The sequence below is a fragment of the Rhamphochromis sp. 'chilingali' genome (genome assembly GCF_963969265.1).
Source record: "Rhamphochromis sp. 'chilingali' genome assembly, chromosome: 20".
In the NCBI taxonomy this organism is placed as follows: domain Eukaryota; kingdom Metazoa; phylum Chordata; class Actinopteri; order Cichliformes; family Cichlidae; genus Rhamphochromis; species Rhamphochromis sp. 'chilingali'.
Genome location: NC_137947.1, coordinates 29,890,591 through 29,913,077, shown reverse-complemented (window position 1 = coordinate 29,913,077; position 22,487 = coordinate 29,890,591). Strand labels below are relative to the sequence as shown.

At 39.5% G+C, this 22,487-nt stretch overlaps 3 protein-coding genes across 5 annotated transcripts in view; all 3 read right to left on the bottom strand.

Annotated features, from left to right (window-relative positions):
* pdxkb (pyridoxal (pyridoxine, vitamin B6) kinase b) overlaps positions 1-4,961 on the bottom strand; it is a 30,170-nt gene extending 25,209 nt beyond the window's left edge. For 2 of the 3 annotated variants that reach the window (XM_080869449.1, XM_080869450.1), the window contains exon 1: positions 4,128-4,961. In XM_080869449.1, the coding sequence (XP_080725575.1) occupies positions 4,128-4,208 (81 nt within the window). In that variant the 5' untranslated portion in view covers positions 4,209-4,961. The remainder of the gene's footprint in view (positions 1-4,127) is intronic. The other variant, XM_080869448.1, reaches the window with a different exon arrangement.
* A 423-nt stretch (positions 4,962-5,384) lies between these two features.
* Positions 5,385-14,022, bottom strand: LOC308388613 (uncharacterized protein). Its single transcript, XM_080869447.1, has 8 exons — positions 13,645-14,022; positions 11,667-11,766; positions 10,843-10,941; positions 9,422-10,246; positions 7,158-7,295; positions 6,929-6,989; positions 6,443-6,567; positions 5,385-5,608 (listed from the first exon to the last, which is right to left on the bottom strand). Exons 1-8 carry the CDS (start codon positions 13,687-13,689, stop codon positions 5,580-5,582), a joined length of 1,422 nt encoding a protein of 473 aa, XP_080725573.1. The 5' UTR covers positions 13,690-14,022; the 3' UTR covers positions 5,385-5,579.
* Positions 14,023-19,863: 5,841 nt separating this feature from the next.
* The window catches only part of itsn1 (intersectin 1 (SH3 domain protein)), a 48,961-nt gene continuing 46,337 nt past the window's right edge, over positions 19,864-22,487 (bottom strand). Inside the window, exon 45 of the mRNA XM_080868771.1 lies at positions 19,864-22,385. Within this exon, the coding sequence (XP_080724897.1) occupies positions 22,237-22,385 (149 nt within the window). The 3' untranslated portion in view covers positions 19,864-22,236. The remainder of the gene's footprint in view (positions 22,386-22,487) is intronic.

The following is a 22,487-nucleotide window of genomic DNA, read 5'->3' as shown; positions in this document are numbered from 1 at the left end:
ACAGCAGCTGAAGCAAAAACATGCATGTGGGAGGATCTTTGTGAGGCCATGAAAGAGTTTAAGTTGGTTTCAGGCAATTCAAAAGGGGAAAGTAATGCTCCAATCACAAAAACAGACAGGTGAGGTGGTTCAGGTATCTGACTAGGATGCCTCCTGGGCTGAGGTGTTCCAAGCATGCCCTGTCAGGAAGCACCAGGGTAGACTCCAGGCACAGTGAGTAAATCTTTCAGCTGGTCAAGGAATGCCTTAGTATTCCCCCCAAATGAGCTGATGGAGGTGGCTAAAGAGAGGGATCTGAGCATCTCAGCTAACGCTGCATTACCATTGTGTTATAAAATAATATTAAGGAGAAACTGAAGAAAAAAAACAACCTACAACCCAGCAAATTTGTTACCTATTCAGACGTTTATCATGAATCCAAAACATCAGTCTTGAAAACTTAGGGACAAGTGTCAGTGATCCTACTCACCTAAGCTGTAAGCAGCCATAATGACAATTTTTTACAGTACACTTTACATTGCACTAGTTAAGACTGCTTTAGTATTAGCCTTGTATAAACAGGCTTAACCAGGCGTAGTAGTTGAACATTAGTGTCTCTACTGGACTCTGGTGACATGCATCAAAGCCTACAAGTCACTGGGATAACCGCAAAATTCACCCTGGGGTAATGCAAGCTAAAAATAAACCTGAACCTTCTTACAACAAGCTCCAGTCTTTCAGGGTGATGTACTGTACTGTTGGCCGATAACGCCTCACTACCACTACTGACTGCATCACTACTGGCACACTAAAATTATAACCATCCTCAGTGTAATCAAGATAATCACAGGCTCAAAGCAATCCGTCTGCATCATCCTATGTCCTGGTTTAAATGTGCTATACAGTAAATAAAGGTGATATACTGTAAACATCAGAGATCCTAAAGGAAAAGATTTTCACTGTCAGTTGATGGCAAGAACACTAGGTCTCTAGGTCTCACATATCAAATTAACTATAAAGGACCAACTTTAGACTCTAGATTCAAACGGTGCATTATGTGAAACAAAAGAGGAAAATTTCTTAGGAAAAAAGAAAAAATGGCAGATGTACAAAAAGGCAAATTTAAGATAAAAAATGCCAAGTTCACAAGAAGCAGGGAAACTGACAAGAAAATTGTACAATGGCATTTCTTAACTTCTGAAGAAGTAAAGTTGGAAAGAAATTAACATACTTGAAATCCTAGTTAGATAAATAACTCTAACAAAATGCTACGAGGACACCAAACCAACCAACATCTTTCCAATGTTGTGATGAGGCAGCCACATTATAATGTGTAATGAAATGATTTTCATTTTATGAATCTGGGAAAAAAAAAGTCCGACCTGAGCAATTCAGAACCAGCTGAACATTTGTTATGATCAGCTAACAAATGTTATATATCATATGATATCCAAAGACCATTACAAAAAAAATTACCTTCACAGTACGAAGACTTTCTGAGTTACAGGCTATTAATCTGCCTAGTTTTTTTTTTTCTTCAAAACATCTTAAGTACAAGATACTGCTGCATTAAACTTTCATTTTACATTTATTAAACAGCATGTGGTTTGTTATCAGACAAAACTCTGTCACAGCAAAGTTGTTCCCACTGTTAAATAAGTTGCTCTACAACCTTTATCATTAGTGCAACACTTTGTGATTAAGACAACTTCCAGCTTCCTTTTACCTCCCTATTGGGCTTGAGTACTGTTAATACTTAACACTATTCAATGATGGTGATAGGACTACTGGTGGGATGTAACGTAGTACTTCTGCTCAATTCTTTTGTGTGGTACGTTAATAAACTACTTAGCAATTACTATCATAGTTAGCCCAAAAAATCATGGAATCATGGTGTCTAACCAGGTATGGCCATCAAGTACAAAATTATCTTACAATTTTTAGCAAATCTGTGATAACAGTATTTCTGCTGATATAAAAACTCTCTGACTTTTAAGTAAAAGTATAACACAACTGTTTAATTTAATAAAAAAGTATGTCACATAAAAACATTTCACCAAAACAATTAAATGCAGTTCCCGCTCATGGTGTCGCTTACCACCAATACATTTATTAAACTACAAGGTTCCAGTCCAGTTGACCTTCATCAGGTAGATGATTGTAATTTAACAACCTAAATGTATCAGCAATAAGCATTTTTCTTTCACCTGTTACACACACAGGTGAACAGAGATTTTGAATTAATAGCTTGTCCCTAATAAAACTAAAATGAAATATATATTCTACCCGGGATGGTGTATCTTGGGTCAAGCTTTTCAACCAGTTTCCTAAAGCCCTACTTTGCCACACCATGTAACCACATCAGTAAATTACATCCATTTTGCTCCTCCTGACACTTGGAGTACAGCTCCAAGTGTCTTTCCAACTGTGTCCTTGTTGTTATTATAACTACCCTTTTACTAAATTTCTCTCAGTTTCAGACATGTGTGCGCTTGTCTTGTGTTATATCAGGGTACCACTGATATAACACTGTATAACCATGTAAATAAAATTTTCAGTATTACTGTGAATGATGAGACGTGGTGCAGCTAATAGCTATGACTGCCTTCTTTCATTTGCCTTCTTTGTATTGATGAAACTCGTTACATCTACTTTGACCTATTGTAATTATTAATTATCAAGTTCTCCCTGAAAAGCCTTGATCTCAAATAGAGGCCATATTTCTCCAATATCAGCCTCTTTCCAGACTGCAGGCTTATTTGCAGTTCCTACAGTTTCCAAAAGTTGAATGGAAGGCAGAGCCTTGAGCGATCAGGATCCTCTGCTGTGGAAGCAGCTTCCAGTTTGGATTCAGGAGACAAACACTTTTGTTTGTTTCCAGTTCCTGAGCCAATTTCTGCGGGAGGTATTTTCCTGGTAAATGGGAGTTCTTTGTTCCCATTGTCACCAAGTTCTTGCACATCATTTGCGGTTTGTTCTGTGGTGTTGTTGGTCTTTCTACTTCTACTACTTTAAATTTTACAAATGATACTCTGCATCATTTATATTAAAGCTTTGGTTACCTATTATGTTCCAGAATTGAAACTAGAAATATAAAGGTATATTATGCAGTATTATTATAGAAAAGGTACCCAGCAGATGCACTAATGTATCGTATGCTATTCTGCACAAGGAGTCCTGTTACTTAAGTTTTATTTTGATCAAAAACTTCTATAGCATTACTTCAGTCAGATTAATACTTTGATTATGACTTTTAGCTATATCAATATAAATAAAGGGCTTGAAAATCATGCCCAATCATTTCTTTATTTTAATTCTGGCTCAATATTCACACTTGCTTTCCTTAAGGAAATCTAATGTCAGGGGGTGCAATCCAATTCACAAGGAAGACTTTCAAATTGTAGTAAAGCAGGGTATAGTTTAAGGGTTTTTTCACTGCGATATTTGTTTTGTAATGACAATAATAGGACATATTATAACTGCACTGGTTTTGTATGCAAATCCTCAGGCTGTTGATCACTGTTGGATGATTCATTCAAAAAGTACTGGTAGGCTACACGTTTTTATACAGCTTAAATATACAGCCTCGTGTTTTCTCTCCACGGATTATGATGAAGAACACCTTGCTCCATTATCGGACACCCTCAATGACATGTGTCGCGCCGCAATTTCTCTAGCAGATAACGACTTTCCTCTTCATTTGGTGGCTAAATGTGCAGATAACGAAGACGCTGGTAGAAAAAAACACCTCTGCTGATTAACATTCCCATCTCTGATAAGGATGCACAGGTTTGGGGGGGTATTATGCACGACACCTGTCGTCGCGGCTGTCCCTCAATATCTGGGCTACTACACAGTTATTTTTAGATTCTCGTTGCACATCTAACATCGCCGTCGATTATGTCCGCTTTTCACTCTCACAGCTGGGAAATTACAACTAACCGGAGCCATAAATAAACGCATCCAAGACTGTACTAACTTTCCACCATCTAATTAGCCATTTACACGTTCCTGTTTGGCGCTGATAAGAGTGTCGCAGTCGGATTTTGTTGGCAAAGGGCAGTGAAACACGTCAGACAGGGTCGTGTCCGATAACGAGCGTCTGGTCGCTCGTTGTCCGAAAACGGGTGCATGCAAATTGTATTTACCTGTAACGGGAAAGAGGCGCTCTTGTTGCCCACATATCCCCGGACTACATGGCTCTGTATGGACAGGACGCGGCATTCCATGGCGGCTCCCGGTCAGCCGAGGAAGAGATGCAGATAAATATTCTCCGTTATTCGACGAGAGTCACGTCTTCACATAACAACACCGGGAAAACACAGTTTGAACGCAACGACCGCACCGCCGGTAGGGAAAGAGGAAACGGTAGTTAGCCTGCTGGCTAGCGGCTGTGCGCGCGCGTACGTCTGTGTGAGCGCTGGTTGTAGCCGGAGCCCTTAACGAGTGATGGAGAGCGGTGACGTCGGGAGGTGGAGAGAGGGGTGTCGCGCGGATACGCCAATGATACACACGCGCGCGCACACACAAACAGCGGGAACCGTTTTATTTACAGTAAGCGCTGTGTGTACTTTGTGCAGTGTTGATATCAAAGTCCTTCGTGTGTTGACCCAGGCAACCGAACGGTCGCGCGCAGCAAGGACAAAATTTACACACATACACGCACGCGCGCTCGCCGTAATTCTACACAGGCATTCTGTGTGACCGCCTAACGACTGACGTCAACACCACTAGCGCATCCCCGTCAGCACAGCTGGATTTGAATGAATGAGCTCTTATTTTTTCTATTTAGTTCTATTTAATTCTATTCTGTATACAGCCGAATTATTGTGGATAACATTTTACATTAACTTATTATTCAGATGCAGGGTAAAATAAATGATTAACACGTAAATGGCCAAAGCAAGAGCAAAATTTAGGATTTGGATTTTTTTTAGGATGTAGTTTGGTGCTGTGTTCTTTTTTTTTGGCGTTTTATGACTCACACCATCTCTATGACAGAGTCGTGACTGAGGGATGGTGGGTGGGGGCTGGGGGTTTGAAGTGACAAGTGCTGCTTCTGTCACCACATGCCAAAACTGAGAGAGGCAACACAGAAAAAGATAGCTCACATATGCAGAGAATACAGAGAAATGTGAGGGTGTAAGGTGCAGAAACAGAGAGGTATATGGAAGATAAATGGAGCCAAATGAGAGCGATGTGGCTGACAGCTCCATCTGCTGTTCAATGAGGCATTGTGTGTTATACTTTAATTGCGTCTCTCTCTCTCTCTCTCTCTCACACACACACACACACACACACACACACACACACACACACACACACACACACACACACACACACACACACAAATGCTGCTGAACATTTAAAAAAATGCTTTTTTTGTGTTTTAATCTAATAAATTTCAGTACTGGACATCACACAGAAAACAAACACCCACAAGTAACACGTTCCCCACATTTTAGCCAGAGAACCACACCGTTAGATTTCAATGCATATGCTTCCTCTTTTTTCTTCCTTGGAATAAAGATGAATTGAGGAGTTAATGGAGAGGGAGAGGTTGAGGAAGAGTGTAGAGAGTTGGAGGCACCATTTACAGATCATTTGGACTCCTGGTCCAATTTGGGATCTAGAGAGAAAACAGCAGAAGTGTGTTAATTTCTTTTAATTATCTTGTAACATTTTTGTCATGTTACTGCCCATCATTAGCAGTGCTACAGAACAGCAGCATCATAAGATTCCAAAGAGAATCATCTCCACAGGGAGATATTCTGAGCATTTCTATACATTTTAAACAGCTTTTTAAAAAAAGTTTTCCTCTTGTATTCCTACTATAAATCAAAGGGAGGTTTCTTCCTGTTAAAAGGGAGTTTTTACTTTCCACTGTCACCAACTTCTTGCTCATTGTAGTGTCTCCACCTTACAATAAAGAACATTTTGAGGTGACTGTTGTTGCAAATTGGCACGATGTGAATAAAACTGAACTGAAATTCTCCCCTTTTGGGTGGATGTTTCTGTTTTTCCCCATCATACTTCTAGCTGCTGCTGTGATTAGGTATCCACCAATGCGATATTTGGAATTAAGGATCTCAATCAGATTTATGTGACAACACGCTGTATTTTACAACCTGCAGCTTATCCATCTAGCAGTCTAAGTAGAGACACTCAGACCTCCCTGTACCCAGCCACCACCCGCAGATCTTCTGGGGGATATGAATGCAGTATGTCTTGGTCCTGTCCCAGGGTCTCTCCTCACTTTAATTTAAGCCAGATCCCCAAATCATGCAGTACAGCTCCAATTTTTTCCCATTCATGAATCTATTTTATGAGGGCAATTTGCCACCTGAAAAGGTTGGAACAGAGCGGCGTTATACTTTATACACAGTCCAGGTGGATTTCTCATACACTCCACAATGCCATGTCACTGAGCATTCCCCATCACTCCCTTCATCATCACTCTCACCATTGAAGGTGAACTGAGGGAAGCTGCTGAGGTCTCCTCCTCCATAGACTCTCTGGAGCTTAGCCGTCTCCTCTGACAGGTTTTTTTGGTAATCTGGCTCCGCCTCCAGGAATCCTGCATTCGACCTTAAAGAGTGAGATGACAAATCAGCTGATGTCTCTTTACACGGCTTGCTTCCAGTTAAAGAGTTTCACTCATACAGTTTGAGGAAAGGAATACTCAAAGTTAAATAAGAATACATGTAGCATGGAACAAACAGTAGGAATAAACAGTCCACATGTGGCCAATACCTGGCAGACACTTAGAGAAAATGTAATTACGGTTGATTTTCTGATAATGGGATTCAGACAGATAATTATATCTGGTAGTGTGGATAATGCTTCTGAGGAAATGTACAATAATTAATGTGTTGGTTATTCTAGCTGTAATGTAGACTCTCTAAATGTTTTTCCTATTAAATTCAACTGTAACTCTTTATCTCTCTACCTGTGCATGTTAGTGTATTCTCTGATCTTCTCCAGGAAGAGTCTCTGCACAGGATCCAAATCTGAAAAACACACATTAAAACAACATTTTCTGACTCCCAGCTGATACTGGTCATTGGAAAATACAGCATGATCAAAGTGAGACAACAAAACACAGACACCATTAGGACAGAAAATGTACTTTAATGTAGACAAACCACCTTATAGCTGTATATGTCTGTGCTCTTTACCTGTGTGTGTCCCTGTATCTTCTTTATCTCCTGTGGCTCCTTCCTCTTCTTGTACCAGCAGCTCCTCTTTCAGAGGAAGAGGAGGAGCTGGAGGATGATCTGACTCTGCAGCCACGTTATCAACAGAAGCTGTTACAACTGAAGAAACAGGACAGTGTAAAGTACGTAGGTCCAGAGCTTTAGTTGACACATTCCTTGGAATTTTATAGAAAAACTGAAAACCCTTCCTGCCTTTTATCTGCTTTTGTCAAAGTTTGAATGAAGGTCTTCATCACAGAGTTTATATTTCAGTGTTTTCAACTACGTTTAACCCCACAACATCCATCAGCCCCCATACAGGAGTATTACGAATGAATTATATGGTATTTGTATACAAACCTTAGTCATCATCATACATACAGCAGTATAAGCACTGTGCCCTTAAGCTTCATAACACTACATACAAAGCAAAAAGGGAGTTTCTTGAAATATGTGTTCCCAGTTGGAGAACATAATAGTTGAGTCGTTGTTACCACTGACATGATGCTGGTGAGAAGTCAGTCCCAACAAGTCTTCTGAAATCCAACCACATTTCAGTTGGCTTGTAAACTGAGTGTGAGGCTTCACTTAAATAGAAAATAATGGTGGAGATAATGTCATCTTATAAGGTGGGTTGGCATCAAGTACATTTAATTTCATTGATTTCATTATTAACCTCTAAAAAGAGCCTACTCTGTCACCAGAGGTAACCACTTTATATCACGATCCTGGGTCTCATGGCCCAGCGTTTTGGAGTTTTAGTTTATGTTCATATTTAAGCCCTTTAGGTTTTCTAAGTTTTTATCATGCCTAGGTTGTTATAGTTCTTTGTTATTAGATTCCCCTTGTGTCCTCCAACCCCTGTTAAGTCTCCCTTGCCCTTCATGTGTTTCATGTCTGTGTCTTACATTGTCTAGTTCAGGTTGTCATGTCTGCGTCTTATGTTTCCTGTTTTATTTTGAAGAGGTCTCGTGTTTCTATGTTCACTGTATTTAGTTTTACTCTTTCCCTGTGAGTTCATTATGTTCATGTGGGTTGTGCTGTTTTGATCTTTATAGTTATTATTTCCCTAGGTTTCAGTTATGGTTATCATCGGCTTAGTTCTTGTAATATGGCTTCACTGTGTTCCATGTTGTGTCTACTGTGCCTTTCTGTACCATGTTTCAGGTTCCTATGTTCTGTCTCCCCAGTTGCTGTTACGTTTACATGTTTAGAGTTCAGTCAGTGTGTTTCCTGTTTTACTTTGAAGGTCCGTGTCTCATGTCAGTGTTTCTAGTTTGGCTTCCCTTGTCTTGTCCAGCCTGATTACTCCCAGCTGTGCTCTCTTCCTGTGTCTCATTCCCTCGTTATCCCTCAGTGTATTTAAGCCCTGTGTTTCTCTTTGACAGTGTCATAGTCTCCCTCATAGCTGTGTTTCCCTGTGTGTCAGTTTATCCATGTCTTAGTTTAGTTTAGTTTAGTTTAGTTTTTCCATGTCATTCTGCAATAAAGCAGCTTTTTGAGTTTAATTTTGTTGTCGTGAGTTTTGCGTTTGGGTCCTTCTCCTGCCTGCACACAGCCGAAACATGACACTTTATGTAATAACAACCATTTGTCCTGTTTTTCCAGCTAATAAATATTAAGCATTTAATTATTTCCTATACTGAAGACAAATGACAATTTACAGTTTAATTTTTACTTATTTTAAATGAATATGTAAGTTGAATGTTTGGAAATGTTATCTAGTGTTATTCATCTTCACACATTTGTGGTGTACCGCACGGATTAATTTTGGATCCCATTTTATTTATTTATTTATTTATTTATTTTCTCCACATTAGATCCATGGCTAAAGTCAAACCCAAGCTCTGAAACTTTAACCTGTAAGAAGTACTGCTGTCAGCGTTAATCTCGTTAAAATGACGTTAACGCCATAACTCCATTAACACGGCAAATCTCTCTTAGCGAGTAAATGCGGCTCGCCCCGTGCGTGGGGTTGCACGGCGCTAACGCGTTAACGAGCCTACAGCGCTAATGCGTTGATGCTGTGCAGCCCCGCGCACGGGGCGATCCGCATTTACTCGCTAACAGAGATTTGCCCCGTTAACGCGTGCTGTGTGTGTTCAAACTGGATTTCAGTTAAACTAATGTGACTCTCCTGGATCTAGCTCTTGGTAAGAAAACCAACTAACGTACCAAATATCAGTTTGCCTTTAAGAAGCTGTTTCTTCTACCATCGCTTCACCGCTCACAGGAGTTTAACTTACCATCCGGACTGCCTGCTGTTACAGCCTCCTCAATAATCGGGCTCTCTCGTGCACCCTCTACGCTAGCAGGAACAGTAAAGAGCAGCTTCTCCATCAGTGCATCAGTCTGCACATCTTCAGGCAGAGAAACGACTTCAGGCAGAGACAGAGGGTCAGCGTGTGTAGCCTCAGTCATCTCTTTGGTAGTGGTTTCCTCCTCTACCTCCATCTTCTTCTCTACAGCAAGAACTGCAGCTTCTTTCTCCAGATAAGTCGAGGTTTCACTCAGAGATTCGCTTTCCAGAGTTCCCAAAGACACCTCAACTTCAGCCAAGGTCACAGACTCAAGAGACATGGCCTCCAAAACATTTCCTTCGGGCTCCGCTGCCCCTTTTACTTTGTTCTGATTGATCACCCCATCGTTTAGTCTCAGTTCCTGGTCAGTGTCAGACGACTGTATCGGTCCTTGCTCAGATCCAATCACAGCTTCAGGGACTGCTGATGTTTCAGCTTCCAGTGTATCCGCAGCTTCAGGGATGGAATCTAGTGTTAAATTGTCCACCTCTGTTGCACCTTCAGAAACAGAAACATCTTCTATTGGCATCTTCACTTCCAACTCTTTTGCTAGCTCCTCAGCTCCCTTCTGGAGCGAGTCACATGTTTCTTGCAGAGCGTCAGCTTCAAGACTCCCCACATCAGCCTTCACTTCTGCTAAAGTTGACTCAGGTATCATGGCTTCTGCTTTGCTGGCTTTCTCCTCTTCTTTCTCCAAAGAGTCTCTGTTAGCTGCTTCATGTGGATCCTGGGCTGAGCTGGTATTTATCATGGCGGCAGCTTTGGAAAGCTCTGCAAGAAAAAAGGTCTTTAACCAGAGTGAAACCTTCTCACCTTTCCTGGGTTTTTGTTAATTATTGTGTAGAAATAATGGATTTCTTTTAGGTGATTCAGTAGCAAGCAAGCAGGAATTTGTCACTACCTTTATCATACTCCATATACTACTCTGACAGGTTTATGCATGCAGCCAAAAATTTTATAAACATACAAGAAAGAAGAAACGTTTTTGTTTTTGCACGCAGTCATTACTGCCAAATTTAGACCCTTTACTGTTAGCGTCCGCTATGCTATATGAGCTCTCCTGCCATGATAAACAGAGCGTAACACAGATCTGAATACATCAGCTGGTTTCACTGATACCCACTTCAGCTTTTTGAATCAGATTGTACTAATCTTAAGATGATGACTGTTCCATTAGCCCTCCTAAAACTCCCAGTTCTGTTTTTAATGGATACATTTTGGTTTCCTAACCAAGCAGCAGCACAAAAAAGCTGTTTGTAGAAACATTTTACTCATATATTTACAGTGAATTAATTACACCACTATTACACCACTAAGTCGTGTCTACCAACTGTTACCCTGACTAAGCACATCCTGAATGTACTGACCTTCACCAACAGCAGGGGGCGCTGTGGCTGGCCTCCTTTCAGAGAAGAATTTGTCCAGACCTTTATCAGCTTCTTCTGCAGGCTGGGCCTTGGCTTTCTCTGTCAGCAGAGAGAAGACTGTGAGCAGTTTCTATTCCGTGGGGTAAATAATCTTCTTCATATTTTATCAAAGCAGGAGCTGAGATAACAGATACAGTTATGTTATTAGATTTTAACAAGTTTCTAGCACATAGCAGTACTTTTTGTTAGTGTTATGGACACATCAGACCACAGCACCATTTTGATTTTTAGAAGTAACCTTCGCCCACCATAAACACCTGCTTCTTATACAGACGCACGTTTATGTTGTGGTTTAATTAAACCTAGTTATTTTTTGCAGATGAATACCATCAAAAGAATGTGTCCTGTCATGCATTCTTAACAGGCCACTCAGCACGCATTAGCAGAATGCAAAATCGTCTTCCCTGTCAGGGAAACTAAAACTGGAGACTGGAAGGCTGGAGTACATGAGAGCTGTTTTACTTTTGTTTAGAGGATTTTTATACTGCAGTTGCATGAAATGTGGAACTTTTGACTGGAAACAGATGTAATTGTTTTAAGCTATCGCACTCATTCCTATTCACTGAGGACTATCTTTAGTTGCAGGCAATTTCTGCACAACAGGAAGTGTAATAACCCCCAAAATCAACTCCTATACCCTTCGTCTGCTGCGACCTTTGCTGCATACCGTACTTTTCTTTGTGTGTCTCTCTCTGTGACCTTGTTTCCAGCCTCTGTCTAGACTGCCAAAAGAAGACAAAAGGAGAGGACGTGTGTTTTCTTACTGATGTGTGTTCTGCGTGGCGGGTCTCTGTCTGATGGTTTGGAGCTGAACCGAGCAGCCTGTGGCGTCCACATCACTCTACAAAACTCCCCGTGGATCCGCTGAACATGCACACATACAGAACCACACATAAATCATGAATGCTCACATTTCATTGTAAAACTGTCATTTTTTTAATGTCATTTACTTTCAAATTAACAACGAAATTAGAGTAAACCCCAACACTCATATGACCCCCTATAAGCAGATGCTTTGGCAACAGTGGGAAGGAAAAACTGCCTTTTAGCAGGAAGAAGCCGCCAGCTGAAGGGAGGGGCATCCATCTGCTGTGAATGGTTTTCAAGACCGTGCCTAAAAAGGGCCTGTGAGGTGGGACTAGAGTATTTTATTCTTACAATGGGCGTTATGTGTTGTAATAGTACTCAGTACACGCGAGAAAATGCTTATATTGCATAAACTGAAACTTATCTCGCTCTGCTTCTGAAACAATCTTTGCCTGTTGTCCATAAATATAATATAAAAATAAGAGAAAAACACCATCACAATTTTTTTTGATATAATATTAACAGAATCTTATGGAAGCCCGTTTCCACCACAAAAACAAAGGATCCATGACTCGAAATTTTTAGTTATTTTCTCGAAATAAAGTTAAATGGAAGTGTTTTCCCCCATTCATCTGATTTGGGATTAATAGGCGATTAATAGCCATAGTACCCGATATTTAGCCTCAAAATTTTGAAAAACCTTAAGCTTAGGAAGCATTTTACACAATAATAATTTAAAAAACATCTCTCAAAAAGTTTGAGAGTAGCAGTAACATCTAAAACAGCCCATCTTCATGCCCTCTTGCTACATGGGGTCACCAATTGTTTGATTTGGCAGTTTTATGTCGGGTGCCCTTCCTGACATAAGCCCAAAGAGGATTTGTGCTCTGCCTTCATCCTTTGAGATTTTTTTTTATTATTATTTTTGTTAAAGAAACCAAATAAGAGTAGGGATACAAAATTGTGCATATTCCCTTGGATTTTTTCATTTAAATGTCAGATGGTCAGGTCAGACCTATTTGGTGGACTGACTTGGAATTACGTCACACTCTCATTTCCAGGATGGCCTTGGAAAAGACAAACATAAAAAATGGAAAGGGATAAAAGAAAGAAAGAAAAAAGAACAGGTCTGAGAACATTTTACACGCCCACTGGTAAAACACTGCCCCCTGGTGGTAACAGTTTATTTTACAAACAGTAGCCAGAAGAACTTTAATTAAATTCAAATTTCCACCTTACAGTGCACATGACGAGATTTCATTGTATTTGCTACAGTAGTGGAAATAATAAGCAGTATTTTAAACAAAATCTCAAAAACATGAGTGGTAAAAAGTCTAATTGTATATACAACTAAGTGCAGATAGAAATATGTTGCAAATGTCTGCGCCTACTTTTTATTGCACATTACAAACATTTAGCAGCTTTAAAGTCTGGGTTATTTAATATGCAGATATTAAACTACTTGCATAAATGATCTCCAGCTTATGAAACAATAACCATGATCCAATTTGACTGGTTAACTTGTGTAAAATGATTAGTCTAAATACTTGCAGTTATTTAGTATAAAACCACGCTTAGACTCCGTGACTGAGCGCCACTGCCATCTTTATTAGAGCACAGCGTTACTCATGAGCCTGAAAACCAGAGCCCAGTTAATCTAAACTGGACTCATTTACAATAAAATGATTCGGTTTCATGTGGGGCCTCTCAATATCAGTCCCTAGAGCTCTCTCAGTGATGATCTGAGGATTAGGATGTTACAGAGTTTCAGGGAATAAAACTAAAACTTGTTATCAGTGTGTGTGTGTGTGTGTGTGTGTGTGTGTGTGTGTGTGTGCATGCCAGGCTGTTAATCAGCTGTAAAGTAATGAGAAGCTGCAGACACAAACTCGTTCTATCAGCTACAGAATAAATGTAAAAATAAAGTATACCTACTCTGACACTCAGTCCTGTTGCAGCTCTGAATAGCGCAGCAGCCATGCTGGTTTAAATGAAATCTATCAGAAGTTTGGAGAAATATTCCCAGTGTGTGTTTGGGAAGTGATCCTGAGGGGTTTCCTCCCTCTCTGTGAAAGAACTGAATGTCCCGAGCCTCCCTCTCCTCCTGCGCCGCTGTTACCTGGGCCTGTTTTTTCGGTGTGTTTTTGCTGACTGTCTCACGCGCTCAGCTCAGTTGTCGTTCTGCCTGTTTTTTTCCCCCTTTTTTTCTAACAATGATTGCATAAAGAATTTGCTTATTTCCTGGTATTTTCAAAGTAAAAGCTGAAATAGTTCAAACACATCCAAACAAATGTTGCGGTCAGACGCAGATCGGTACTTGTGTCAAGCCAGCCTCCAATTCGAGACTTGCAGTCAAGCCAGCCTCCAGTTTGTTTTACGTTCCCTGTGTATTCAAAGTATTACGGGAATGGATGTGGAAACCGGATTTCAAAATAAAAGCCAACTTCGAGTGAATTAACAGATATGTTAAGAACATAATAACATATAATTTAGGCTTTTTTTTTTTTTACAAACTCTAATGTTAGATCTATATGACACAGCCTTGTACCCTAATTGTGCCCTGTCACTATCAAGGCCATCTTATTTTGGATTTCAAAGTAAAAGCCCTGTGAATCTTCATTTTTGAACTACTCTTTCAATGACTTAATAATGCTCTTAAAAGCAAAAGTCGTATTTCCAAATACTATTTGAACTTTATATCAACACTTTCCAACCACAGTCTTTTTACAGTGATACCATATCAATATCAAGTCAGTCTGATTTTGCCTTTCATAGTAATGGCCCTTTGAAATTGTCCATAATTGACTTAATCTTCTAACGATTCAAAATGCTCTAAAATGAAAAATTCTTGTTTCCACAGGGTAATTCCACCTTAGATCAACAGTATACAGCCCCACAGTGATACCATATCAATGTCAAGTCATTCTGATTTTGCCTTCCAAAGTAAAAGCCTTTTCAAATTGTCCACAATTGACCTAACTTTCAGTGATTTCAAAATGCTCTAAAATGAAAAATTCTTGTTTCCACAGGGTAATTCCACCTTAGATCAACAGTATACAGCCCCACAGTGATACCATATCAATATCAAGTCATTCTGATTATGCCTTCCAAAATAAAAACCTTTTTAAATTGTCCATAATTGACCTAACTTTCAGTGATTTCAAAATGTTTTAAAATGGAAATTTCCTGTTTCCACAGGGTAATTCCACTCCAGATCAACAGTATACAACCTCACGATGTTACCATATCAATATCAAGACATTCTGATATTGCTTTAAAAAATAAAAGCATTTTCAAACTGCCCATATCTGAGTTGCTCCTGGAACAATTTCAAAATGCTCTAAAATGGCACATTCCTGTTTCCACAGGGTAATTCCACTTTAGATCAACAGTATACAGCCCCACAGTGATACCATATCAATATCAAGTCATTCTGATTATGCCTTCCAAAATAAAAGCCTTTTTAAATTGTCCATAATTGACCTAACTTTCAGTGATTTCAAAATGCTCTAAAATGGAAATTTCCTGTTTCCACAGGGTAATTCCACTTTAGATCAACAGTATACAGCCCCACAGTGATACCATATCAATGTCAAGTCATTCTGATTTTGCCTTCCAAAGTAAAAGCCTTTTCAAATTGTCCACAATTGACCTAACTTTCAGTGATTTCAAAATGCTCTAAAATGGAAAATTCCTGTTTCCACAGGGTAATTCCACCTTAGATCAACAGTATACAGCCCCACAGTGATACCATATCAATATCAAGTCATTCTGATTATGCCTTCCAAAATAAAAGCCTTTTTAAATTGTCCATAATTGACCTAACTTTCAGTGATTTCAAAATGCTCTAAAATGGAAATTTCCTGTTTCCACAGGGTAATTCCACTTTAGATCAACAGTATACAGCCCCACAGTGATACCATATCAATATCAAGTCATTCTGATTATGCCTTCCAAAATAAATGCCCTTTCAAATTGAGCATATACGGCCTACTTTTTTGACGATTTCAAAATGTTCTTAAACAGAATTTTGCTGTTTCCACAGGATAATTTCACCTTAGGTCAACAGTATACAACCTCACGATGTTACCATATCAATTTCAAGTAATTCTGATTATGCCTTCCAAAATAATGGCCTGTTGAAAATGCCCATAATTTACCTAACTTTCAGTGAATTCAGAATGCTCTAAAAAGGAAGATTTCAGTTTCCACAGGGTAATTCCACTTTAGATCAACAGTATACAACCTCACGATGTTACCATGTCAATTTCAAGTCAGTCTGATTTTGCTTTTCAAAATAAAAGCTTTTTCAATTTGCCCATATATGACTTACTCTTGGAGCGAATTCAAAATGCTCTAAGATGGAAAATTGCTGTTTCCACAGCATAATTCCACTTTAGATCAATAGTATCCAACCCCACAGTGATACCATATCAATATCAAATCAGTCTGATGTTGCCTTCCAAAATAAAAGACTTTTCAAATTGCCGATATACGACCTACTCTTTTAAAGAATTCAGAACGCTCTAAAAATGAAACTTGCTCTTTCCACAGGATGAATCCATGTTAGATCAAAAGTGTACATCCACACCATGGTACTACTTCAATTTCAAGTCATTCTGATTTTGCCTTCCAAAATAATGGCCTGTTGAAAATGCCAATAACTTACCTAACTTTCAGTGATTTCGGAATGCTCTAAAAAGGAAATTTTCTGTTTCCACAGAATAATTTCACTTTAAATCAACAGTATACAACCCCACAGAGATACGATGTTAAGATCAAGTCACTCTGATTTTGCCTTCCAAAATAAAAGTATTTTCAAATTGCCCGTAGACGACCTACTCGTTTAACGATTTCAAAATGCTCTTAAATTGAAAGATGCTGTTTCCACAGGATAATTCCACTTTAGATCAACAGTATCCAACCCGACAGTAAAACCATGTAAATTTCATGTTGGTCTGATTTCGCCTTTCAAATTAATGGCCCGTCGAATTTGTCCATATGTGATATACTCTTTCAATTATTTCAGAATGTTTTAAAAATGAAAATTGCTGTTTCAACACATATTGGGTTTTCATTTTGAAAAGCAAAATCAGACTCAATTGATTATGACAGAATTGAATCATAAAGATGATGTAAAAGGAAGCTGAAATTGCCACTAGGTTGTAATTGATAGTACGTTTATATTTTAAGTCTGTGGAAAGATGTCATTCTAAATAAAGAAATTACAAAACAGCTTGCAAACCAACCATGACATCTTTCCACAGACTTAAAATATAAACGTACTATCAATTACAACCTAGTGGCAATTTCAGCTTCCTTTTACATCATCTTTATGATTCAATTCTGTCATAATCAATTGAGTCTGATTTTGCTTTTCAAAATGAAAACCCAATATGTGTTGAAACAGCAATTTTCATTTTTAAAACATTCTGAAATAATTGAAAGAGTATATCACATATGGACAAATTCGACGGGCCATTAATTTGAAAGGCGAAATCAGACCAACATGAAATTTACATGGTTTTACTGTCGGGTTGGATACTGTTGATCTAAAGTGGAATTACCCTGTGGAAACAGGAATGTGCCATTTTAGAGCATTTTGAAATTGTTCCAGGAGCAACTCAGATATGGGCAGTTTGAAAATGCTTTTATTTTTTAAAGCAATATCAGAATGTTTTGATATTGATATGGTAACATCGTGAGGTTGTATACTGTTGATCTGGAGTGGAATTACCCTGTGGAAACAGGAAATTTCCATTTTAAAACATTTTGAAATCACTGAAAGTTAGGTCAATTATGGACAATTTAAAAAGGCTTTTATTTTGGAAGGCATAATCAGAATGACTTGATATTGATATGGTATCACTGTGGGGCTGTATACTGTTGATCTAAGGTGGAATTACCCTGTGGAAACAAGAATTTTTCATTTTAGAGCATTTTGAAATCACTGAAAGTTAGGTCAATTGTGGACAATTTGAAAAGGCTTTTACTTTGGAAGGCAAAATCAGAATGACTTGACATTGATATGGTATCACTGTGGGGCTGTATACTGTTGATCTAAGGTGGAATTACCCTGTGGAAACAAGAATTTTTCATTTTAGAGCATTTTGAATCGTTAGAAGATTAAGTCAATTATGGACAATTTCAAAGGGCCATTACTATGAAAGGCAAAATCAGACTGACTTGATATTGATATGGTATCACTGTAAAAAGACTGTGGTTGGAAAGTGTTGATATAAAGTTCAAATAGTATTTGGAAATACGACTTTTGCTTTTAAGAGCATTATTAAGTCATTGAAAGAGTAGTTCAAAAATGAAGATTCACAGGGCTCTTACTTTGAAATCCAAAATAAGATGGCCTTGATAGTGACAGGGCACAATTAGGGTACAAGGCTGTGTCATATAGATCTAACATTAGAGTTTGTAAAAAAAAAAAAAAAAAGCCTAAATTATATGTTATTATGTTCTTAACATATCTGTTAATTCACTCGAAGTTGGCTTTTATTTTGAAATCCGGTTTCCACATCCATTCCCGTAATACTTTGAATACACAGGGAACGTAAAACAAACTGGAGGCTGGCTTGACTGCAAGTCTCGAATTGGAGGCTGGCTTGACACCAGTAGATCGGTTGATGTGCTATTAGGTGCTTATGTTTGCTCGAATTAACCCCACCACCACTTCACTGCGATCAAATAATCTAGTATGATGTGCAAAATGTATTTGAAACCACTATAATTATTACACATTATAAACAATTATCAGGTATGTTACGAAGATTATTTTGCTTTCTTTTCAAAGTCACTGCTTTCTTTCTTTTTTTTCTTTTGGTAAAAATAAATAAAAAGAACATGTTAGAAATCTGAGTGCCTTTTACAAAGCCAGATCTGCATGCAGTGCCCGAACTAGGATGTTTTGAGAAGCATCATTGCTTTTCTACATACATTTTTACTTTAAACCTGCACAGACATTAGCTTTATTGAAGAACAATAATAAATAAAAGAGGGAGCCAACATGCCAAGAGCTTTGAATATCCTTCCAGAAGCCCAGAGAAAATTCCTGAAGACTGCTTACAGAAAGCTGCCTCAGAGAGTTCAGGCTGTCGGAGAATGAAGATCGTCACACCAGATATCGACTTTCAAGCTCGTGAGAACAGTTTTTGCCTCATATACTGTCTCTGTGCATGACTGCATCCGTGCCCCATTTTCCTAGTAAAACATTGAACAAATTAATGGTGGCTCAAGAATTTTGCACAGTCCTGTACATACATCTTTTAGTTACAGTCTATGATTGGATCATACAAGTAGTTAAATCCATAATGAAAACAGCAGCACAGGCAGTGCAGTTCTTGGTCCAACTGAAGTTTATTCTGAACACCGAAAGACAACAACGTACATCATCTTCTACAGTGATAATTAACAGCAGGCTGCCTTTATCGCTCATATATTAACTCTCAGATAACAGCAGTATTATACACAACCTGGAAGGTAGACAGTAAGGTTCAAACTGGATTGGGTTAGTTTCAGTACAGTGAGGAGAGGAGGAGGCGAGAGGGGTACTGAGCAGGACAGTACAGAGGGGTGTAAGACAGCTTTATCATCATTCATCATCATCATCATCAGCTTCAGTCTGGGGAAACACAAACATTCGTTCACACCTTCCTCCATAGTCAAGCTGCTGAAGCTGGCCGAGCCTCGCCGACTTCTGATTGGACAGTGGCTGGTCACTAAGGTAACTGTTGTCTTCGTGGTAATTTAGAACATTACTGTAACTTGGCACTAAATTAAAACACCTAACTAGATTTACTAACCGGCCGAGTGGCTCGCTAACTAACTTATCTACAATCTTACTAAGCAACCTAGCTAGGCGATGTTTCCGGCCTTGTCGGCGAACGCAGCCGCCGTTTTGAATAATCAGCTCGAGGAAACTTTAGGAGGAAGATCAGAGAAGTATTCATTTCAAAGTGTGCTTGAAATTGAAACATTGGGACAGTTTTTGAAAGAAGATATAGTTTGGACAATAAATTCAGTCCACAAATTACAGCTTCACAGTTATTGCCATTACTTTAAATATAAAGTTCTTATGCTGAACAAAAATGGTAGCAGTCTGTGCAGATCACTCTTTTCTTTTTACATTCTCTCCATTTAAGAAGAAAATCCAACGACTGCATCTGAAAATCACTCCTGACTTTCTTTTATTTGCTGGGATCCACCTTTGGGCTCAAGTACAGTTTGCTTATCTTCATTAAAATGTCTTTAAAATGATAAGACTTTAATAAAAACACATCCTTTGAGTGCCTCTTTTTATTAGACTTCCTGCTCTGATTACCCAAAACAGCTGCTGGGTGAAATTCAGGAGATTCGTGTCCTGCTCTGCTCCAAAATCTGCTTTTCAAAGTGCTGGGAGTGCCGACGCACAGTACCGTTGTTTCTACTCTGAGCTTTTCATAGGGTTAAACTGTGAAAATGGTCAAAATGCTATTCCTATAAAATACATCTGTGCCCTACGGAGCCTGCTCGAGGGCCCCAGTCCAGCGGCGGGCCCTCGAAATCCCTCAGGGTTTACCCTCCCTGCATAGTGACGGCCACTGTGACAGCTCAACACAGCAGCAACATAACATCAGAGTTCAGATGTGTGACAGAAATCGTCTAAATCTGCGACCCCCCCACATATACATAAAAACAAAAAAACAAAAACACCCTGAACAGTTAAGACATTCTTCTTTACAGTACCTCAGTTTAAATCAGCTTTCACGCCTGTTCCCTGTCTTATTATCAGCATTATTACCACAGACGCATGTGAAGGGGACATCTTGTCTGTAATGTATTTACACCAGTCATATATCAGGGTCTCTATATCTTCAGCTTATTTTGCATCGTTAGGATTTCTCATTTAACCTGTACATATTTAGCACTTTCTGAGATAACGTGGCGAGCGTTCAGTGAGCGTCCAAACTGAGCGAAATTATAAAAAATGTCCCCTCACATGAGCCGAAGCCCAAAGAGTTGATCATAAGACTCTGAGAGACTCTGTGTAAAAATGCATGGAGACTGAACCGTGCTTTTAGTTAGCCTGTCCATCTTTACACTCGTACCGTCATTCGCATCGGCCGTCTGCCTCACACACACGCACACACTCTCACAGACACACAAACACACTCTCTCACATAAAGGTCTGGGTTTGGTTGGACAAAGAAGGAGGGCTGGGATTGTCGCTGGAGTGTTTGTGAGACTGTCTGGATGAAGCAGAGGGAGAGGAGACAGTAAAGACCTGACTGATCTTCTCCAAGACTCGACTAAATACTGACGTGGACCGGTCCTGAAGGAGGGAGGGGGCACAAGCAGACTGGACTGGACTGGACCAGGTCTCGGATTTTCACTTCTCAGTGGTACCAACATGACTGAGAACCATTTGCAGACTAGAAAACCCGTTGAGATGCTTCTTTAAATGTCAGATCACAGGACAGACCTGCTGAAACGGTCCAATCTCTAACCACGGAAGCACCAGCACACCAGATTTAAGACGTGAACGTGTATGTGACATTTAAAAACTCCACACAAATTTAGATTTAGATGAATAAAATCTATAAATCTCATTTGGATGTTGAGCTCTTTATTTACCCTCTCCACTGAAATGAATAAGCCAGAAATGATAAGAATCTCATACCAACTTTTTATGATCCCAGTCCACTTCATCTCTATTTTTATATCAGTGTGTCACATATTTGGTGTGATTGCTGCAAAGCAAAAATCCCAGCATACTGTATATTATTATTAGTGGCTAAAAATGCATTAATATTTGTATTATTCACATATATTAATGCAATCTCAGTCAGATGAATGGGCGTAATGTTCATCTCGACTGAGGGAGGAAGTTCTTCTAAAAACCCTCTCTGTAATCTAACACCAAGCCCACTAGAGCTGATCCAGACTATAAGCAGAACATGGGATCATGTGTCTGCTCTATCTTTTGACTATGGAGGCCTCAGACTCACAGGAGCTCCGCCTGCTGCACAGAATCGAATGGAAATCTGATCAAGATGTTCTGACAGAAACAGAAACGCTGTGGAGAGTCTTCTTGCCGCACCCACGGTGTGTAAGCAGGTCGATAGGAGGCACAGACTGGAGGCGGTGATGTGTTTTCCAAGAGGCGTGCTCAGGATTGCCATGGTGACCCTAACTGCTGCTTATCTTTAATGTTTAGGAGCTGAAATGGAGTTACACACATTTTCAGCCACTTTGGCTTTTGTGTGTATGTGAAGGTCCTTTCTCCAGCTGGTAATTCATGAAGTTATTCCTTTTTGTTTTAAACTTGAAGATGTTTAGTAATGGCATCATTGTACCCTTAGCTAACTGATCCTTTCTCTCTGGATATAAAAAGCTCAGATGTACACGCGGAGAAATAAAGATTTGAGACCAGTCCAGTTGTCCAGTCCAGTCTAATCCATCTAAGCTGTCCAGTCCAAACCATCATCTCCTACAGGTCCTTTTTGGGCCAGTCCAGTCCGCCGTGGCCCCGTCCAGGTTTCACGGTTCTTCAAACAGCTGAAGGTCGAGCCTAACGACGATCTCTCCCGTAGGAACCTCGTGGAGCAGCAGCCTCTTTGTGATTGGTCCTTTAGAGCCCTGGTCCTTCTTTATTTCCGCTAACCGGATTTCTGTCCTGCCCAAGAAGTCTGGAGGCAAAGAGGATGATAAACAGACAGAAAACAAAACCACTCATACTTCCTGAAAAGGACAGGGAACGTGAAATGAAGGGATTTAAATCAGCGTGCGAC